The following is a 17725-nucleotide window of genomic DNA, read 5'->3' as shown; positions in this document are numbered from 1 at the left end:
GTGTTAGACAGTATATTTAATCTTTAACCTTAACTTGGTGTTATGAGTTTCTGAACATATATCTATAACAATAGGTCATGCTAGTAGCTAGGAGACAGGGTCCTATGATGCAGAAACTCTCTCCTGGGATCCTTTGAGATCTTCGAACCCCAACACCTCCAGAGAGTATCTCATGCAATTTATGTTATAAATTATAAATCTCCAAACCCGAGCAGTTTAAGATTTTATTTTGATGATGGCTTCACTGAACAACATGAGTAACAGTTGAGGAGTGTCACTTAAAAGGTTTCATACAAGTTTACCAATCTTGACAGAGGAGCAGAAGTTGAGACATGAAAATATGAAGCTACATGGACAATGTTTAGGGAAGGGAAATTACACACAATGATGAAGTAGAAACTAGTATAAGTCTTTAGAAAAGGCAGAATAAGGCCCCTGTAGTACCAAGGTACTTTTAATAAAGTAAATTCACAGTTATTGGCACTTTTGCTCTTTGTCAAATAATAGAAGTGAGAGAGTCAGTATTCTCTATCTAATATGGGGTATCTTTTTACATTGGTGTAGATTCTTCTGAATATTGATGTAAAATAGATTGCCTGCACCGTATGTGCACTATCTTTCTAAATGTTTGATGCTGTGATGATAACTTTTAACTCTTTCTTCAGAGATGTATTTTATATGTTATTTGTCCACTGGTTACAGGATGTTTATAGAGCCGAGACTCGGGTCTACTCAGTGTAAAAAAACAACAGAGAATATAAATCAATGTGTTAGAGATTGAATTTGTAATTTAGTGTTGCATTACGCAATGTCTAACTGTGTCTATTTTGCTTGTTGTTGTGTATGCAGTTTTCAAGCAGCTCCCAAGACATTTATTTGACAGGCTAGCTTAAACACATTGCCCCAGACATTTCTCTTTAAAAAATAAAAGTAATACAAAAATCAATAAAAAGGGAAGTCCAATTAGTGTGCATTTGATTTCTACGTATATAGTGAAAGTGGTTCCTCATGTGTGTACTTTGGTTATGTTTAGAGTCTTAATCCTATTGAGTGTGTACACAACACATAGTTTCTGCGTTCACTGGACTTGATTATTCTGCCCTGTCACAGGCTGGATTCACAGTCACCATGTCACAGCGCAATGTCCTAATTTGGTGTTTCATTGAGGGAGAGGATCATGCTCAGGTTTGTTGTGAGTGGGTGTATAATTCCGTCTGGATGGCGTTTGTTTAAGTGTGGTGTAAGTGCCTTGCCAAATTTCTGTCCTGCATGGTCTCAGCTATCAACTTAACATGCCATCCTCATAGTCAGGCTCATTCTGTACAGGGTCTCAAACGTAAATAAGGATTTGTTATAACATTTTAAATTCAGGGAATAAGAGAAACTCAAATCAGGACCATTAGAAGCACATGATTTAAAAATCCCTTTTAAAAAATCCTACAGGAATCACTTCATGTATCTTCAGAATGTACACTTTATTCTTCACTATGAAGGGCAAACATCGAAGCCATTGAGAGGGACACACTCACAATATCTGTAGGAAATACTCTCAGTAATACTCGTCCTCATTTTGAACTCAGTGAAGAAGTAGAGCCTATAGAAAGATTGAATGAGCTCTTTTTAAATGGTCTGAAGTTGTCTCTCACTCACACTCACACTCTTTTATTGAAATAATTTAAAAGGCTTTTTCTCATCTCTCAATCTCCTTAAGCCATCGAACAGTCTCTGTAAAGGTTAGTGTGTGTAAGTGTTGTTTCTCTTCACTTAGCGGTGTATTGATCCGTGGGTTGTTGCCACTCATGTGCAAGCTTCAGCAACCAAAGACAAAGTGTCAGAGCTCTGAATGTCATCGTGTTTATACAGTTGATGTCAATGACGCCTCATGGGTATGCACAATTAATAATTGGTGACGAGAGGCTCAGCATTTCTATTCATCACAGTCCACAACAGAGCAAGTCTCATTAATGTATTTGTGCCATGTGATTTATTTATAATTCCAAAGAATTTAAAATGTAGAGAACACAAAATGAACACATTCACATTATTATTGTCTCGTTTTTATTTCCGAATAATTTAATAGTCGTCTAGTAGTCTTCTACTATTATTGTGGTAGAAGAAAAAGGTTGTGAAGAAAAAGCTATAATTGTAAAAATGAAATGGTTGCATTAAGGAAAAAGGGTTACACACTTTTGAAAAGCACAACATGGATGTGGTATTGTCATTCTGTGTCCCAGAGTAATCTTTTTTACAATTTGCCCTAATAGGTTTGTTTCTGTTGGTTGTAGTGAAGATGTGAAAAGCTTTCTTTTCTATTTCCGGTAGTTTTGTCTGTGTGTAAAATGATAAAGCATATGATTTTCTTTTCAGCCATTGTGCTGTAAAAATAAAAATAAACACATTTTAAGACGTATAGTTATATTTGGTTATCTTACCTTGAAGCAATAGGTTTCCTTGAGTTAAGTTCAGTCCTATGTTACGGTGTTTTGGGTCACATTTACATTTGATGACTTTCATGCATCTTGATCTCAACATGTTTCTGGCCTCAAAATGTGAGATGTGTCTTTTTGACACTTGATGACAATCGATATCTGAGTGAAAGTGTGTGAAAAGTGCGTTACTTAGTGACAGAGGAATCAAATACAGCCTTTTTTTTAAACTTCAGTTAGAGATAATAATAATAATAATAATAAAAAGAGATTTAAAATAAATAATACATTTAGCTAAATTAATCTCAACAGGTAAATTGTTTCAGAGATTGGGGAACTGGACTGCAATGTGCAAATAATTGCACCTCACCTCAGGGGGAGCAAAGAGAACATATCTTACCGTGTGAAGGCAGCTTTAGTCACCAGGGGGACTCTGTGGAAGCTCAGAAGGCCACTTTCAGCTGATATAAAGGATGCACATATGTATGTGCACATAAGGACTTAGCAAATCTTTGATAAAACTAGGGTCTGGTCATTTAATTCCTTGATGGTCAATAATAACATTTGGAAAATCAATGTGAAAAAATAACTGGAAGCCAATGCATGGAGGCTAGAATTAAAGTTTAGAATTGTTGTCCCGGGGATAATCCTAGCAGCAGTATTTTTGACCAACAAAAGGAAATAGAGCAAAGCCTGGGTGATATCTGTAAAAAGGGCAATTAATTACACATTTGTAAATCTTCAAAGGATAAAAAGCATCTGGGTTTTATTTCAAATGACCTTGAATTGAAAGAAGCATGGTCCTCAAAACACCAGAATCAATCACACATTCATTGCAATTGGCTTAATGTTATGTGACAAGGCTCCAATATTACAGACTATTGGACTGACAGTACAGAAACTGTTAGTGCCTGAACTAACTGTATACAGTATGTCCACATACTTTTGGACCTAGTGTGCCATCCTTATCATTCGTTGAAAGTTATTCCTGTGTGTGGCTTGGTAACGTTAGTTTATGTATCTAATTATTAAATAAAATGACCTTCCATAAATCACATTTCTCGAAATAAATGCAAGTCTCTTCTACTCTGAGACCAGGAGGGGAGATGTTTTACACCCCTTTTGAGTTACTTTCTTTATTATTTGTAATGCATTCATATCTGTTTATCTACTGGGTGTAATCTGTTATTTCAATACTGTTTTATCAATGTTTTGAACAGGTATACATTAATATGTACATGTGTACCTTCTGGCCTCTAGTAGCACCTGGAAGAAGGGATACACATTCCTCCCAATGGTTTTACACTCTTCCACTGATCTCCAGGTGGCAGTAAAACACCAAAATATGCAGCAATGCAACAGCAAAGGGAGGAAGAAGACTGTGAGGTAATACAAATTTATGTGATCATTTAACAGTTTAGATATAAAATATTGTCTTTGCAAATGTACGAGAAATTACAATTGAGAACAAGTTTAATGTCTAGCCCATGAGGATAAATCAGTGTTATTTCTGCCCTTTATCTTCACACTTTTTATTCTGACTCAAGTAACAGCCTGAATGGCAAGAAGACCAATTGGGGCTGTTTCCACCTGGAGGGTAGATATAAAGGTGCTGTTAGAGCAATCTCCCTCCCAAAGAAAAGAGCTTTCACAATGACTATCACCTTTACAATGTCCCCCTGGAGTACTGACACATAATAAGTTAACATTACAACATTATGTTATCTAACCATTTTTATGATGGGTCCCTCATAGGGATGACATATATGGTACACTTCGATGTTTAACATTATAATCATTACATATAGTGAAGCAGATAAGCTTGTACGACAAAAGGCATTGTGCTTTGTTCCAATGCACAATTACTTTGCCAACCTTCCCCAGATCAGCGTCACTGTCGGTGGTTACAGGAATACCAGAATGTAAATCAATACATTCTCCAAGCAACAACAGTAATTAAGTCCCATTTTACAGATGACGCACCTGTTTTATGAGAAGCTTTATTGACTCGGCCTTTAAAAAAGCTGCAGCAGGTCTTCAATCATTATCAACTCCTCTGGCTCCATCTTGCATAAATAAATAAAAACTCCTGATCTCAAGATCTTAAAACCGCAAACCTGCATGTAAATATTATATAAAAAATGGTATGCAAAAATATCTTTCATAGTTTCACACAAGTGAATAAAAGAATATTTCATTATGGCTTTTTTGACATTGATCAAAAAGGGAAACGTTATTTATTATCAAATATAATACAGATGTATGCAAAGTGATCTAAACCAAGGAAAAACACAAATGTATTGTTCAGGAGTTACAGCCTTAAGTCTGTGTTGATCAGCATACAGTAGCACATGTGGATGCTGTTTTAAAGCATGCCATGTCTTGCTTTTCCGCCTTTAATATTGATTGCATTGTCTAAGTCACAGGTTTCTTAGCGAATAAATCCCTTTTGGTGCCATCCCCCTATACCTTTACGAAGCGTCCGAATGCCGGTGTATTTATAATAAATTAAACACTCAGATATTTTGAACAACTGGAAATGAATATATGAAGATCAACAATCAGTGGGATATCCTCTCTGATGTTAGCTGTTAGTAGTAATTCATACATTAGAAGTCATTCACAAATCCATCACAGATTAAAATTATAAAAATAATCTTTAATATAAACTACATATTCAGTGCAGGATGAACAAATGTACAAATCATACAATTTAGACATTGATGGAAACATAAGGTAAGCATGTTAAAAAAGCAGTTAACATGGTCGTATCAGTTAATATCTTCTTAATTAGTGATCAGCATAAATAGGACAGTAAATAAATTATGAGCCTTTTTTCTCTGCCTCCGAACTTCCTTCGTGAGCAGGTTGTCGTCATTTCAATTCCCAACTGGACTTCTACTTGGGCCATTTGCATCTGTGAATAAAAGAGGGTTTATTTAGAATAAAGTATGGATGAATTCACAAGCAATGAAACACCAGATGAACCTGGACTCTGCATGAGTTTAAGAACACTTTGTTTATCAGTCCATTTGAATGTCTCCTGGGAACTCAGTTTTTTATTTTTTATTTTGAATCCTCTCTTATTGTTTTATAGTTTGCAGGTTGGTTGCACTCGAGATACCTACGTATTTGCAAAAAAACACAGTTTTGTACATATCTTCCCCAGGAATACCTGCAGGAGGCTTGGTCAAAATGTCGATGCCTGCTGGCACAGATGGAGGAGTTGAGATGACAGCGTTGGATGGGTCCTGGCTGCAGAGTTGGTTCAGGTCTAGGAAGACAGTCACAGCGCTCCACGTCTATCTCACAGTCGGGCATCCAGGCACTGAGTGGAAGCTCTGTGCAGGAGGTCATAATGGCACATTAGAGTTATAAACAAGCAATCTCTTTTCTATCCTAATCTTAGCATGTTGATTTTTAAATAGTGTGAAATAAATGTTCTTGGCCATGATGACAAGTGTTCTTTGCATAATGATATGTTTGAGCTTACTGCTAATATCAGCATGCTAACATGCTAACAAAGACGACATGCAGAAGCAGAAACTATGTTTGCCATAGTTCACCGTCCTAGTTTAAAATGGTATTAGAAACACAAAATACAACTGACGGGAAGATCACACACACGCACACGCACGCACGCACGCACGCACGCACGCACGCACGCACGCACGCACGCACGCACGCACGCACGCACACACACACACACACACACACACACACACACACACACACACACACACACACACACACACACACACACACACACACACACACACACACACACACACACACACACACACACACACACACACACACACACACACACACACACACACACACACACACACACACACACACACACACACACACACACACACACACACACACACACACCTGGTGTACTGGAAGGGTAAGGTATGCATCTGTCACTTGAACAATCCCAAATCAAGCCACTGGCACAAAGTCTTCTGGAGTCTTCTGCCTCCGACAGCTGGCTCATCGGAGAGCAGCTGCCAATTGACCAGATGCATTAGAACAGAATAAAATGAAATCACATCAGATTCTGGTGAGAAACAAGATGACTCACCCACTGCTCCTGTGAGGTTGAGCATTACGACGTATTATGGCGGGCTCCATGCACCTGCACTCTGTATGATTAGCTACTTTTATTAGCACAGGCTCAGGTACAAACTTCAATGGAATAACACTAAGGACCTGAAATGCACAACACACAGAAAATATGTTATAATGTTGGAATACTTAAACCCTTGGAGAAAGGTAAACCAAACAGGTAAAAAGGACATTTATTATCTAAGGCTTTGTCACTCACAGTTTTATTCACATATTCATAAGTTGTGTTCCTGCAGGTGACACCCTCATGATTGCAGCAGCCATTACACCTGTCAGTAGGAAAAAAGAACATCTGGTTAAAGTGATGCATGGGAAAATTCAAGTAAATTGTTGAAACGGAGGGGTCTGTGTCGTTAATTTTAAGTTTTCTCCAATATCATATTTGGTTAAATGCCTAATTGAATCTATTGAAAGGGATTCAGAAATAAATTAATCTTTCTAATACATAAATGTACGATCCATCACTTGACATAAAGGATAGTAACTTTGCTTAGCTTAACACAAATATTGTTTACTGGGAGGAACAGCTGGTCTGGCTCTGTCCAAAGGGACGCAAATCCTTTGAGTACATCTAAAGCGCACTTATCAACATACCATAACTCCTTTGTTTAATCTGTAGAAAAAAAACTCTTGTTATCCCCTCTACCTCATTGAGAGAGGGTGAGTGGATTTGCTGCTATCTGCTAATGAAACATCCAGCACATAAGCCCTGTAAAAATACAATATGGTGTATTCTTTCGTTTTTTGATGGGTTAAGCAGAAAACTAAATGTACCTTATTTAATAGCTTAAGATGTACTTTAGATATACTTATTTGCTGTGAGGTTTGTTACCTTTGGACCGATCCTGGTTTCCCCTGTTCCTCGTCTTTATGCTACAGTATACTAAGCTAACAAGTGGCTGGTGCTAGATTAATATTTATGCATTGATCTTATCATCTTACTTTCAGCAAGATAGTGAATAACAGCATTTTTCAAAATGTAATACAATACCTTGTAAAAGCCAAGTATCGACATTATTTCAAAATGTGTTAAATACAACCAAATTCATGTTGGTTGTTTCATCATTAATGACTACTAAGAGGTCCTTTTCACGTCAAAGTTGTTGAATGTTGGAACGCTGCAGCTCATAGCATTGGGTTTGGTGAACAATGTTAAAGTTCTACATCTGGTTTGATGTTAAACAAACCTGTGGACGGACACACATGGTGGTTTGAAGAACATTGAGGGGTCGGTGCCAAGCTCCTTCGCCACATCGACACATGTTTCCCTTGGCATGCACTGAGTCCTCTGCCACTCTTCATCAATGGCTAAATGGGAGAGACACACTGTTCATAACAACATAATCACGCATACACAGACATGCAGAGTACATTTAGCCTACTGTTTGTATATCTGACCTTTGAGTATCTCCAGGCTGTAAGATTCGGCAGCATAGCGTGTGGAGCGGTGTGAGCCCACTGAAGGTGGAGAAGAGAGGGTCTCCGGCTGTTGCAGCAGAGGACGACACTTCCACAACTTCCAGTCAGGAAAGTCTGTGAGCATCAGCAGCTCATCCAGGCTGGAGGCGGAGCGCACCTTCCTCTCCCACTGCTTCATTACCTGCAGGGATCATGATCAGTCATACTTTATGTTTTACATTAACACTTCTTCATTATCTGTCTCAGTTTTACTTGGGGATTAGTTTCCCCCAAAAATGTCACATTAATTAAACTTAATTGAAAACAATAATTTGATAGATATGGTTCTCTAAAAGACTAATTATACACATAAAAAAAACCACAAGAGGAACATTGTATACGTCCTTGAATAATTACATTTCCCCCTCAAATAAATAGTTATGGGCCTGAAGCCGCCTCCAGGCAATTTGGAGATTCCCAGGGATTTCCTGTGGCATGTGTGGATTAGAGTAAATATTTTATCGACCCCTATTCCCTGACTATAGCACCCCAAACTCATTCTGTTAGTTAGAATGATATATGAAGTGGAAAAATAAGTAGTATTTTAGATTCAGCCTTGTTAAATATTCCATGCTTAAAGGTCCTCTATTATACTGTTTTTCATCAATATAGGCTATTATAGGTCTCATATATATACAAAACATGTCTCTGAAGTGTTTGGCTCCAAATACCAAACAGATCATGCATTGTAGCATCCCATAAACCCCTCTGTTTCAGTTCCAAAAGTGCTGATTCTCTGTCTTTTACTTTAGATGAAAATAAGGAGCCACTCCTTAATAGGTGACCTTTAACACTAGCAATGTTACTGGAGCATTACGTTGCATTCAGCTCAAAACAGTGCTGTGCCTGCAGCCTCACAGAGCCACACACGTATGGGCTCAGAACAGTCTCATAATACACACATGCACACAGAAGGATTCACACTTGTATTTCCGGATCCACACTTGTGTTTTTCAATGCACACACAATGTGTTCCGTTTCATAGACATGTAAATAAAATCCAAATACAGACAAAAGTTTTACATAATGTATTTTTGATCCTCACATATTTGTTTTCCGTTTAAAACCTCTGCACCTGCAAACACAAACCGCTTTCTGTGCACGGATCGCTGTGCATTCGTGTGTGGGTTTTTTGAGACTCCCCTGGCGGTCACCCGATTCGTAGTTGTAATTTTTTCTATCTATAGCCAATCAGATGTCTCCTTCATTCTAAGCCAATCACATGAGCGCGCCCCCACGAGGGTATGATTTCTTGCGTTCATGACACTTCATGTACGCATTTTGCGCTGTCCGGTCAGCTCGCTAAACAGAGGGTCGGAGCTTCAGGTGATCATGCAGAGCAGCGTGTCTCCGTCAGACTCAGCAGCTGATCTCTCTCTCTCTCTCTCTCTCTCTCTCTCTCTCTCTCTCTCTCTCTCTCTCTCTCTCTCTCTCTCTCTCTCTCTCTCTCTCTCTCTCTCTCTCTCTCTCTCTCTCTCTCTCTCTCTCTCTCTCTCTCTCTCTCTCTCTCGAGTCCGGTTATACTTCACTCGCGTTTATGTCCATATCGATCAGATCCAGCTCTCCTGACCGACGGGGCCAGTGTGCTATATACCACCTCCGGGGGAGCAGGGATTTTTTTTTTTTTGCGGGGGGGGGGGGGGGGGGGGGAAATGCTGATCCGTGCATTAATAGCAACAGCACAACAGACATAGGCCTATTATAAAGAGAACATCTGTTGCACACGGGTCTACACAGGTCTACATTTACATTTACATGAAACGTCCCGATGGATCATGTTCATGTCAACAGTTTTCCCGAGCATGTATGGGCTACGCAAACTTCAATCAACTTGATAATAAATAATCCACGGACCACCAATGTAACGTTTGACTATTTAAATCAACTTAAAAACAGGCTACATTGTTTCACATGGGCTATAGCCTATTATGGCTGTAGCCTACACAGAGCCCGCGATAAGAGCAGCCAGCGGCACCAACCATGAACAATATTAATATTAATAATACAGCTATAGCACAACACAACCCTCTCACTGCCTGGAGAGACGCAACGCCACACACACTACACAACGATGCACATAGCCCTTCTCTCATAAGTAGGCCTATCACAGCAATCCATAGGCCTACAGAGTCAGAACTAAACATGGTAAAGCAGCGTTCAGTTATTATGCTGCAAATATCTGGAACAAACTCCCAGAAACCTGCAGGTCCGCTGCAACTCTGACTACTTTTAAATCCAGGCTGAAGACTTTTCTTTTTGCCGCTGCTTTTAATTGAACTATTCACATCTTAAACTGCACTGTAACATTTATCCATGTATTTTTTCTTTTAATGTTTATTTTATTATCTTTTCTTTTTAATGACTGATTTTAAATGGCATTTTCTTAATGTCTTTCGTTTTTTGTAAAGCACTTTGAATGTCCTTGTGTTGAAAGGTGCTATATAAATAAACGTGCCTTGCCTTGTCTTACAACACAGCAACATTAAAGTAAAAGCGGGCCTTACCTAACACAAAAGCGACCACAGCGGCCTGGGCTCAGCTGATTTTGCTCTAGGTCCACTAGCCCATGATGTGGACAGACTATGACCCGATTTAAGCCAAGATGTGATGAAAAGCGTTGGATCGAATCTCTCCAGTGGAGGTCCATTAAGGTCCACAAAAAGTAGTGATGAGATGCTGGCTTCACGCAGTCTATTGCGAGTCTTACTGTCAGTGTCATTCACAGCTGAAAAGCCCCTCTCGAACTCCGATGAAGTGGGCAGGTATGTTCTGCTTGCTATGGACAGTTTCTCCAGCGTTTTGCCTGGTGCAGGTGTAGCATCTTGTAACTTCCAGTCGGGAAGTTCCTGCACTGCTTCACTGGCAGATTCACCGAGTGCTTTCGCAAGGGCCCGTATTTCTTTTCCCCCATAAAGTATAAGTGCGTTGCGGTCCTGTGGCCAAAAGCGCTTGTTGAGGGGTTTGAGCATATTAACGAGATCTGACTCTGGCATTCGCTTCTTAAGATTGTCGATCACAGACTGATAGAACTGACCCCTTTTAATCTTACCGCTGCTCTCTACTAGCTCCAAACCTTTGAACAGTCCTTGTGTTATGCGTTCCTCGGCCTTCTGTGCTGATTTACCTCCACACTCTTTCATAGCAGAAAGTACATCGATGCACTGCTGAATCTGACAATTAGCGCTCACTATATCTATGTCCCTTTGCTGCAACCTTAGTGACAGGGCCTGCAGCTCACGAAGCATGTCTTTCATGCAAGCCAGATCGGCTACAAATCCAGCGTTTGAGAGTTGTTTATGGAGCCCAAGGAATTTCTTCCTTTCAGTGTCATTACGAGATGGATCCTCACTTGCGACTTTAAAGTGGCTTGCTAAAGCAGGGTAGTTGTTCAAGACGGCTTTAACAGTTCTAAAACTGCTTGACACCCACCTGATGATAAACATCTGCTCGTGTTTTAAAAGCTGCATATTCAACTCCGCTGCTGCCTCCTCCAGGAGTCTCACATTCTTTGCGGACTGATTGTACAACTTTGAAACGAAAATCTCGAAGTGGTTACATCCAGCAACAAGTTTTAGAGAGTCATGGACTGCCAATTCTAGCCGGTGGCAAAGACAATGTATAGACTGGATTTTGGGGAAGTCCTGTTTTAGCCGAGCAATGACCCCACTGTTTTTGCCAGTGAGGACAGACGCGCCGTCAGTGGCTAGCCTCTCTCAGGCTGTTGTAGATGGACTCGGCGTCTGTGCCCTGGGCTAACTCCTTGAGGTCTAAAAAGACATTATCCACATCTCCCTTTCCTGTCACGTCACATTTCACATATCTTACAGTGCTCTCATCGATAGTGATGCTTATTTTTGACTGGGCCTTTTTAACATTAGAAACAAACTTTTTCTGCATTTCGAGTGCAATGTGGCCAATAATCTCAGCACAGGATTTGTCGGATCTGTGTACAGCGCCTACCTTTGCCCCATTGATCTCTTGGAGCATGACAGGTGGGAGTTTTTTAAATGCCATCCTTTCCTTTGTTATCATATAGGTGGATCTGAAAGCATTGGACGTTTCCTCTAACAACTTTGCGTTGATTGCGAGAATCTGGTTCGGCAGTATTGCTTGTTTTCTTGTTTCTGCCAGTTCAACTGCCCTGTTGTGCGCCACACTATCCCGATGATTGTAGATTTTCTTACGCAAGTTGTTCTTTGTTTTACTGGTTACGTCTCCGTTCATCCATTCTTCTGATAAGTGCGCTCCACCTTTATCAGTAGCCCTACTGAGGAGAAGGCTTTTAGCATCCCTGCAAAGAGTACAGCCTATGCATCCATCCTTGGAGAACAGCCATGGGAGGCGTGTGATCCACTCACTCCACTGTTGGCTGGTTATTTCACTTATTTTACACCTTTGAAAAAAAAGACATGCCCAAAATGGAATTTATTTGGTCATCATATCAGTATTTTAGAGAGTCACCACTAGGGGAGCTATAGCTCCCACTGCTCCCCTCCTGTTCGCACCCTGGACGGTTCTCCCCCCTGTTGACAGTTCACTGTCTAGCACTGGCTTCGTAGTGCACTGATCGATTAGGCTAAGCTAACCTGTAGCTGCTCCCTCCACACTCACAACAACTTCATACAGACATAAATAAAGCAGCTGTATTCGCCATACAGGAAACACACATTTAAAACGGTTTTGCCTGCCGTTTTTGTGTACACAAGCATTCATCAATGGTTCGGAAAGTGGCGATGTATCTTAATAATATAAAGGTTTGTATTTGCGTGCATTTCTTGTTCGGAAAGTGGAAATGTACTGAGAGTGGAGGTGTCCTGAGATTAGCGCCTGCAGTCAGGCTCCATGGACCTGTCAGCTCCTGACAGCGCAAAATGCGTACATGAAGCGCTACGTCATGAACGCAAGAAATCTACCCTCGTGGGGGCGCGCTCATGTGATTTTATTTACATGTATATGAAACGGAACACATTTGTGTGTGCATTGAAAAACACAAGTGTGAATCCTTTTGCGGATCATGAAATACAAGTTTGAATCCTTCTGTGTGCATGTGTGTATTATGAGACTGTTCTGAGCCCATACAACGTGGCTGTAGACTCATTAGTGTGGTCAAAATATATTTAAGCTAGCAAGTGAAGTTTAATTAAAAACTGGAATGGTTCAAATTAAATGCATTTATAGCTACTTTATGTGCATTATTTTCTGCTAGCGTGCCTAACAGTGAGGCTGAGTTAGCATTATGTTTGCTGTAGCGTGGAGTTACTTGGAGCACTCTGCCTGATGTCACACACATTAGTCAGTGTGATTATCAACAGCTGCAGCAGCAAATGTGTGTCTCTGCTCCAATCTGTTTTCATCCGTCTGAACACTGCTCATTCTGAAGGCTCATGACTCTGCTACGAGATACTTTACTTTCAAATACATATAAGGATGACACGCAGTCTTATATGCATCTGATAAATATGGGCCTCAGCCAACCAAACCACCATCATGCACTCTGAGAGGAGGCTGCGGTGGTGGGAGAACACCATAAAACCACCTGCCATGCTACACGACAAAAGCAGAATGGAAGTTGAACAGTTTGGATAAAATAAGTTGTCAAATAAAAAGATGATTACATAAGTTTATCTTAAAGGGACAGTTCACCCCAAAGATGTTGTGAGATATCGGATGTACCGGCGTGTGGTGCTTAAAGCATAACAAAAATACATTAAAAAACTTCAGAGCACTGTCTCTATGTTTCTCTATCTAGACATCATAACCTAGTTACTCGAGATAATCCATAGACCTTGTTCAGGCTCTCCTGAGCGAGCTAATGTTACATCTCAGCCGAGGGTGACACCGATGTTGAATCATTGAAATTAAATGTTTTGGTCCTTTGAGCACCACAAGCCGAGTTTCATCTAGTTCACCTTGATTTGAGAGAAGGCAGACATCCCTACGGCCAATATCTCCAACGCCTGGCAATTTACACTAAAACAATGAGTAATAAATAGTGCTTCAGATGAGGTCAATATGTACTGTATCTTTGATTATGGTTCAAACTGTGCCCTTTTTACTGTTTCACTTTTGTTTTAACATTAGTATAGACTTTAAATATCCAAGACCGAATGATCTTTCTAAAGGTGATAGTTGAGAGGGTTTTATTTATTAATTTAACCTTTATTTAGGAGAGTCTTGGCCAAGATAGGCAGCAGCATATTAGAGAACACACAATCAAATCAATAACAGAGAACATATATGGTTAATCAGGAATATCAGTCAGAAGAGTTATTTGCTTCTCGGTCACTAAGAAGCACTTAAGAACTGTTCAGACCAGCGCCAACATTTTCAGGTCATGTTGCAGCAGGTTTCAAATGGAGCAGCGTAACTCAAAGCCCTTTTCCTCAGCTCAGTGTGGACTACAGGGACAGTTATCCTCTGAGCAAAGCCGATGGCTTCCCATACTTTTCTGACAGATGTAAATCTGCAATTAAGGTGGAAGAGCACCAAGAATAGCCTTATAAATAAGGGTGTGCCAATGGTTTTGTATGCGGGTGGTCAGAGCAAACCAAGGATACAAGCAGCAATGGTGCGTATTTTAAAATGTGTAATGAACCTCAGTGCCCCGCAGTAAACGGTTTTCAAAGAGCCTATGTAGATATAAACAACATCACTGTAGTGTAACAGAAACAAAAATGTTAAACGAGAAACAGGAGTTTCAAGTCACACAGTGTTAAAATCAGTCTGGAGCTGATCAAGAGCCTGATTTGGGGTGGACACAGAGCAATATATTACTGTATCATCAGCTTAAATTGAAAAGTTCCATTTGATATGTTTCGATTAAGACTACTAATAAAGATAATGAATAATAATGGTCCTAAAACCAATCCCACAAGATGAGAGGAAAGGCTCGTTTTGAGGCGGCAAAGCCTAATCCTGATACCAGATGGTCTACAAACGTCAGAGTCATGGAATATTGCACGTGTCCGCAGCATGTTTGCTTTATTTCCTCTGGACAACTGTAATGATGTGAGTCCTCTGATGTGTTCAGTGTGTTGCAGAGTGCAGGGTGGGGTTGACTGGATGACTGCTTCCACTTAAATCAAAGAAACAACAACAAAAAATAGGGAGGTTTCCCCTCGCAATTTCTTCCAGAGAATAGACCAACTAATGAGAAACAGAGAGGGAAAGTGCCTGAAAGAGGGATGACCGGAATTGAAAGAGAGGTTAAGGTTGGGGAAGATTGACAACAGAGCGATTAGGGAGAGACAATAATGAATGACGGCTAGTTATGAGAATATTACCGAAGGTGTTTAATTATCCCCCAGTTGCAGATACAATTATGCCTTGTATTTGTTCTTAAAGACACATGCAAGGGCAAGTGCATGACGGCTGTCACTTAGGGTTTCAGTGGACAGACTGTGGTAAGTGCATGTGAGTGAACTGGTTAAGTGTAATATGTATAAGAAGTTAAAAGCAGAAAGAAGATATGCAATACTGCAAAACTGAAGGGAATCAAGCCCTGAATGCTTAAAGAATATAACAGCAACGCAGTGTTTGCATTTTTGTTTTCTGGATAAAGTTGGTTAACAAAATGAAAGTTATTTTTAATAAAGAAACGATAAGAAAAAAAACAGTTGTTACATCTACAAACAGCAGTGAATTCCAAGAAGCTTGTTGTGTTACATACATATCACATACACTTGAACACATAAGGCTTGACACTGCACTTACCCTACTTCCTCCCTCTCTGTGCATGCTGTGGCCCACGTTTATCCAGCTCAGCTCCACCAGTAGAGTAACTAAGCAGGAGATTCTTCCCAAAGTCCGTTTCACCTTCATCTTTATTCCTTGGCTCTGCTCACAGTCCCTGAGAAGCACTCGGCAGTATGGACTTGTCTCCTTTTCCTTCTGGCACAAAGCACTTAGAGCTGGCTGGATCTCTGACTCAGTTTCCCAGACCAGCTGAGTCTCTCAGACCACACACCCTCCGTCCGCTCAGTGCAGGCATGTGCAGCACAAACTCTTGATCTTCCAGCTGCACAGTAAAGAGTGTGTGTGTGTGTGTGTGTGTGTGTGTGTGTGTGTGTGTGTGTGTGTGTGTGTGTGTGTGTGTGTGTGTGTGTGTGTGTGTGTGTGTGTGCATCCAAGCCAGACGTAACCTGTGACAGCAACCCAAACGCCCACGAGCCAAATGGAGGAGGTTTAAGAGGCTTTAAAACATGCACCTCTTACTGCAGAAGCGTTGATGCACAACCTGAGGTGTCCAGTTAAATAACGTAGCCACTACAATTCAGAAGTTGAACATTACCTCAGAAAAAGTCAAGATCTCTTGAGGACTTCCCAAAGGCACACTCTCTTATGTCAGAATGAATTGAAGGCCTAAACTATGATCCAAACTAATTCCTCTGTGTTTCTTCTCTATATTTCCTTCTGAAAAAAGACTGCTGATTTCAGTGGTTTCAATTTGTTAAACCTTTCCTGTCACTCCCCAGTTCTCCAAATACTACTGTGGTTGACCGTGTTAAAAGGCCCCGAGGTGCAAAACCCCACAACTCCTTCTTATAAGACAAGGGTGGGGAACCTTTTTCCTCTCAAGGGCCATTTCAATGTTTTCAACATCCTCCGAGGGCCGTACAAATTATTGACCTCTGCTTAAAAATACTAAAATCACAGCCCACTCATTTCACCTTTCTTTCATGCTGTGCAAAGAAAAAGCAACCTCTTAATCCAGATATCTTGCCATGACTCGCGCATGCATGCACGTGCCGAGTTGTGACATGACCACCCAAACAGAAAGATATGGACACAAGATGTGTGCAAATGTATTTAGACTCCTATCCATGTGAACATGATTTAAGTGGGGGGGACCTAACCTCCTCTAGGGGGGTCCTGGGGGCATGCTCCCCCGGGAAGATTTTTTTTTAAATGTTGAAGTTAAAAGGATCAATCTGGTGCACTTTGAGAGCAACATTAGTAGATCTATGGATACATCTCTCAACACCCATATGAAACAGAACTGTAAGCAGATTTTCTTTTTCTTTATGGATATTTTACAAATCACTCCCCTTTCAACTTTTTTTTTTACTGTCATATAGTATTTTATACCTGTTTACTTTATTCTCTTATTTTTTTATAACTACTGTATAATGATCATATAAAGATGTGCCTTTACCTCACTGGTTGTAGAAAAAGCTTCTTATATTCGTTAGCATAGCTAGCTAACCAGATGCTAATAACAACAAAGTTATTGACTGTATGATCAGTATGACAGATCGCCACTGGGCTTACAACTAAGACACAGCCACGCAAAAACTATAGGTTACTTACGTAACCCCAGTTCTCAGAGTAACATGAAGTGAGATGTCTCACTATGGGATGCGCCTCATCGCGGAGCAAACAGAAGCAGCAATCTCATTACGCCAATCCTGATTGGCTGGTGATCTTGACGTCAGCGTCAGGGGAAATCACCCCCTATAAGTAGCTTGCGCCACAACGCATGCGTCATTCAAAATAAGCACCTCTTCTCGCTTCACCATAGCAAGGAGGGCCGTCTGGTGAGACATCTCACTTCATGTTACTCTGAGCACTGGGGTTACGTAAGTAACCTATAGTTCTCATTCATAACGGCCCCTACACACGGCGGTGTGCGTTGCTGCTTCAACGCTTCTGCCCATTCACTTTGAATGGGGTGACGTCACGTTTCGCCGAACTGCATTGTGGGAGCA

The 17725-nt window shown here is 40.5% G+C and overlaps 1 protein-coding gene across 1 annotated transcript; it reads right to left on the bottom strand.

Moving 5' to 3' along the window:
- Nucleotides 1–5209: 5209 nt before the first annotated feature.
- On the bottom strand, nucleotides 5210–16129 carry vegfd (vascular endothelial growth factor D). The gene is made up of 8 exons (XM_034103588.2): nucleotides 15732–16129; nucleotides 7959–8160; nucleotides 7748–7868; nucleotides 6760–6829; nucleotides 6517–6644; nucleotides 6324–6439; nucleotides 5602–5767; nucleotides 5210–5343 (listed from the first exon to the last, which is right to left on the bottom strand). The coding sequence occupies exons 1-8, from the start codon at nucleotides 15837–15839 to the stop codon at nucleotides 5325–5327; spliced, it is 930 nt and encodes a 309-aa protein (XP_033959479.1). The 5' UTR covers nucleotides 15840–16129; the 3' UTR covers nucleotides 5210–5324.
- Between the last annotated feature and the right edge of the window lie 1596 nt (nucleotides 16130–17725).

The sequence above is a fragment of the Pseudochaenichthys georgianus genome, chromosome 3 (assembly GCF_902827115.2).
Source record: "Pseudochaenichthys georgianus chromosome 3, fPseGeo1.2, whole genome shotgun sequence".
In the NCBI taxonomy this organism is placed as follows: Eukaryota; Metazoa; Chordata; class Actinopteri; order Perciformes; family Channichthyidae; genus Pseudochaenichthys; species Pseudochaenichthys georgianus.
This window is presented reverse-complemented; position numbering and strand designations above follow the sequence as displayed.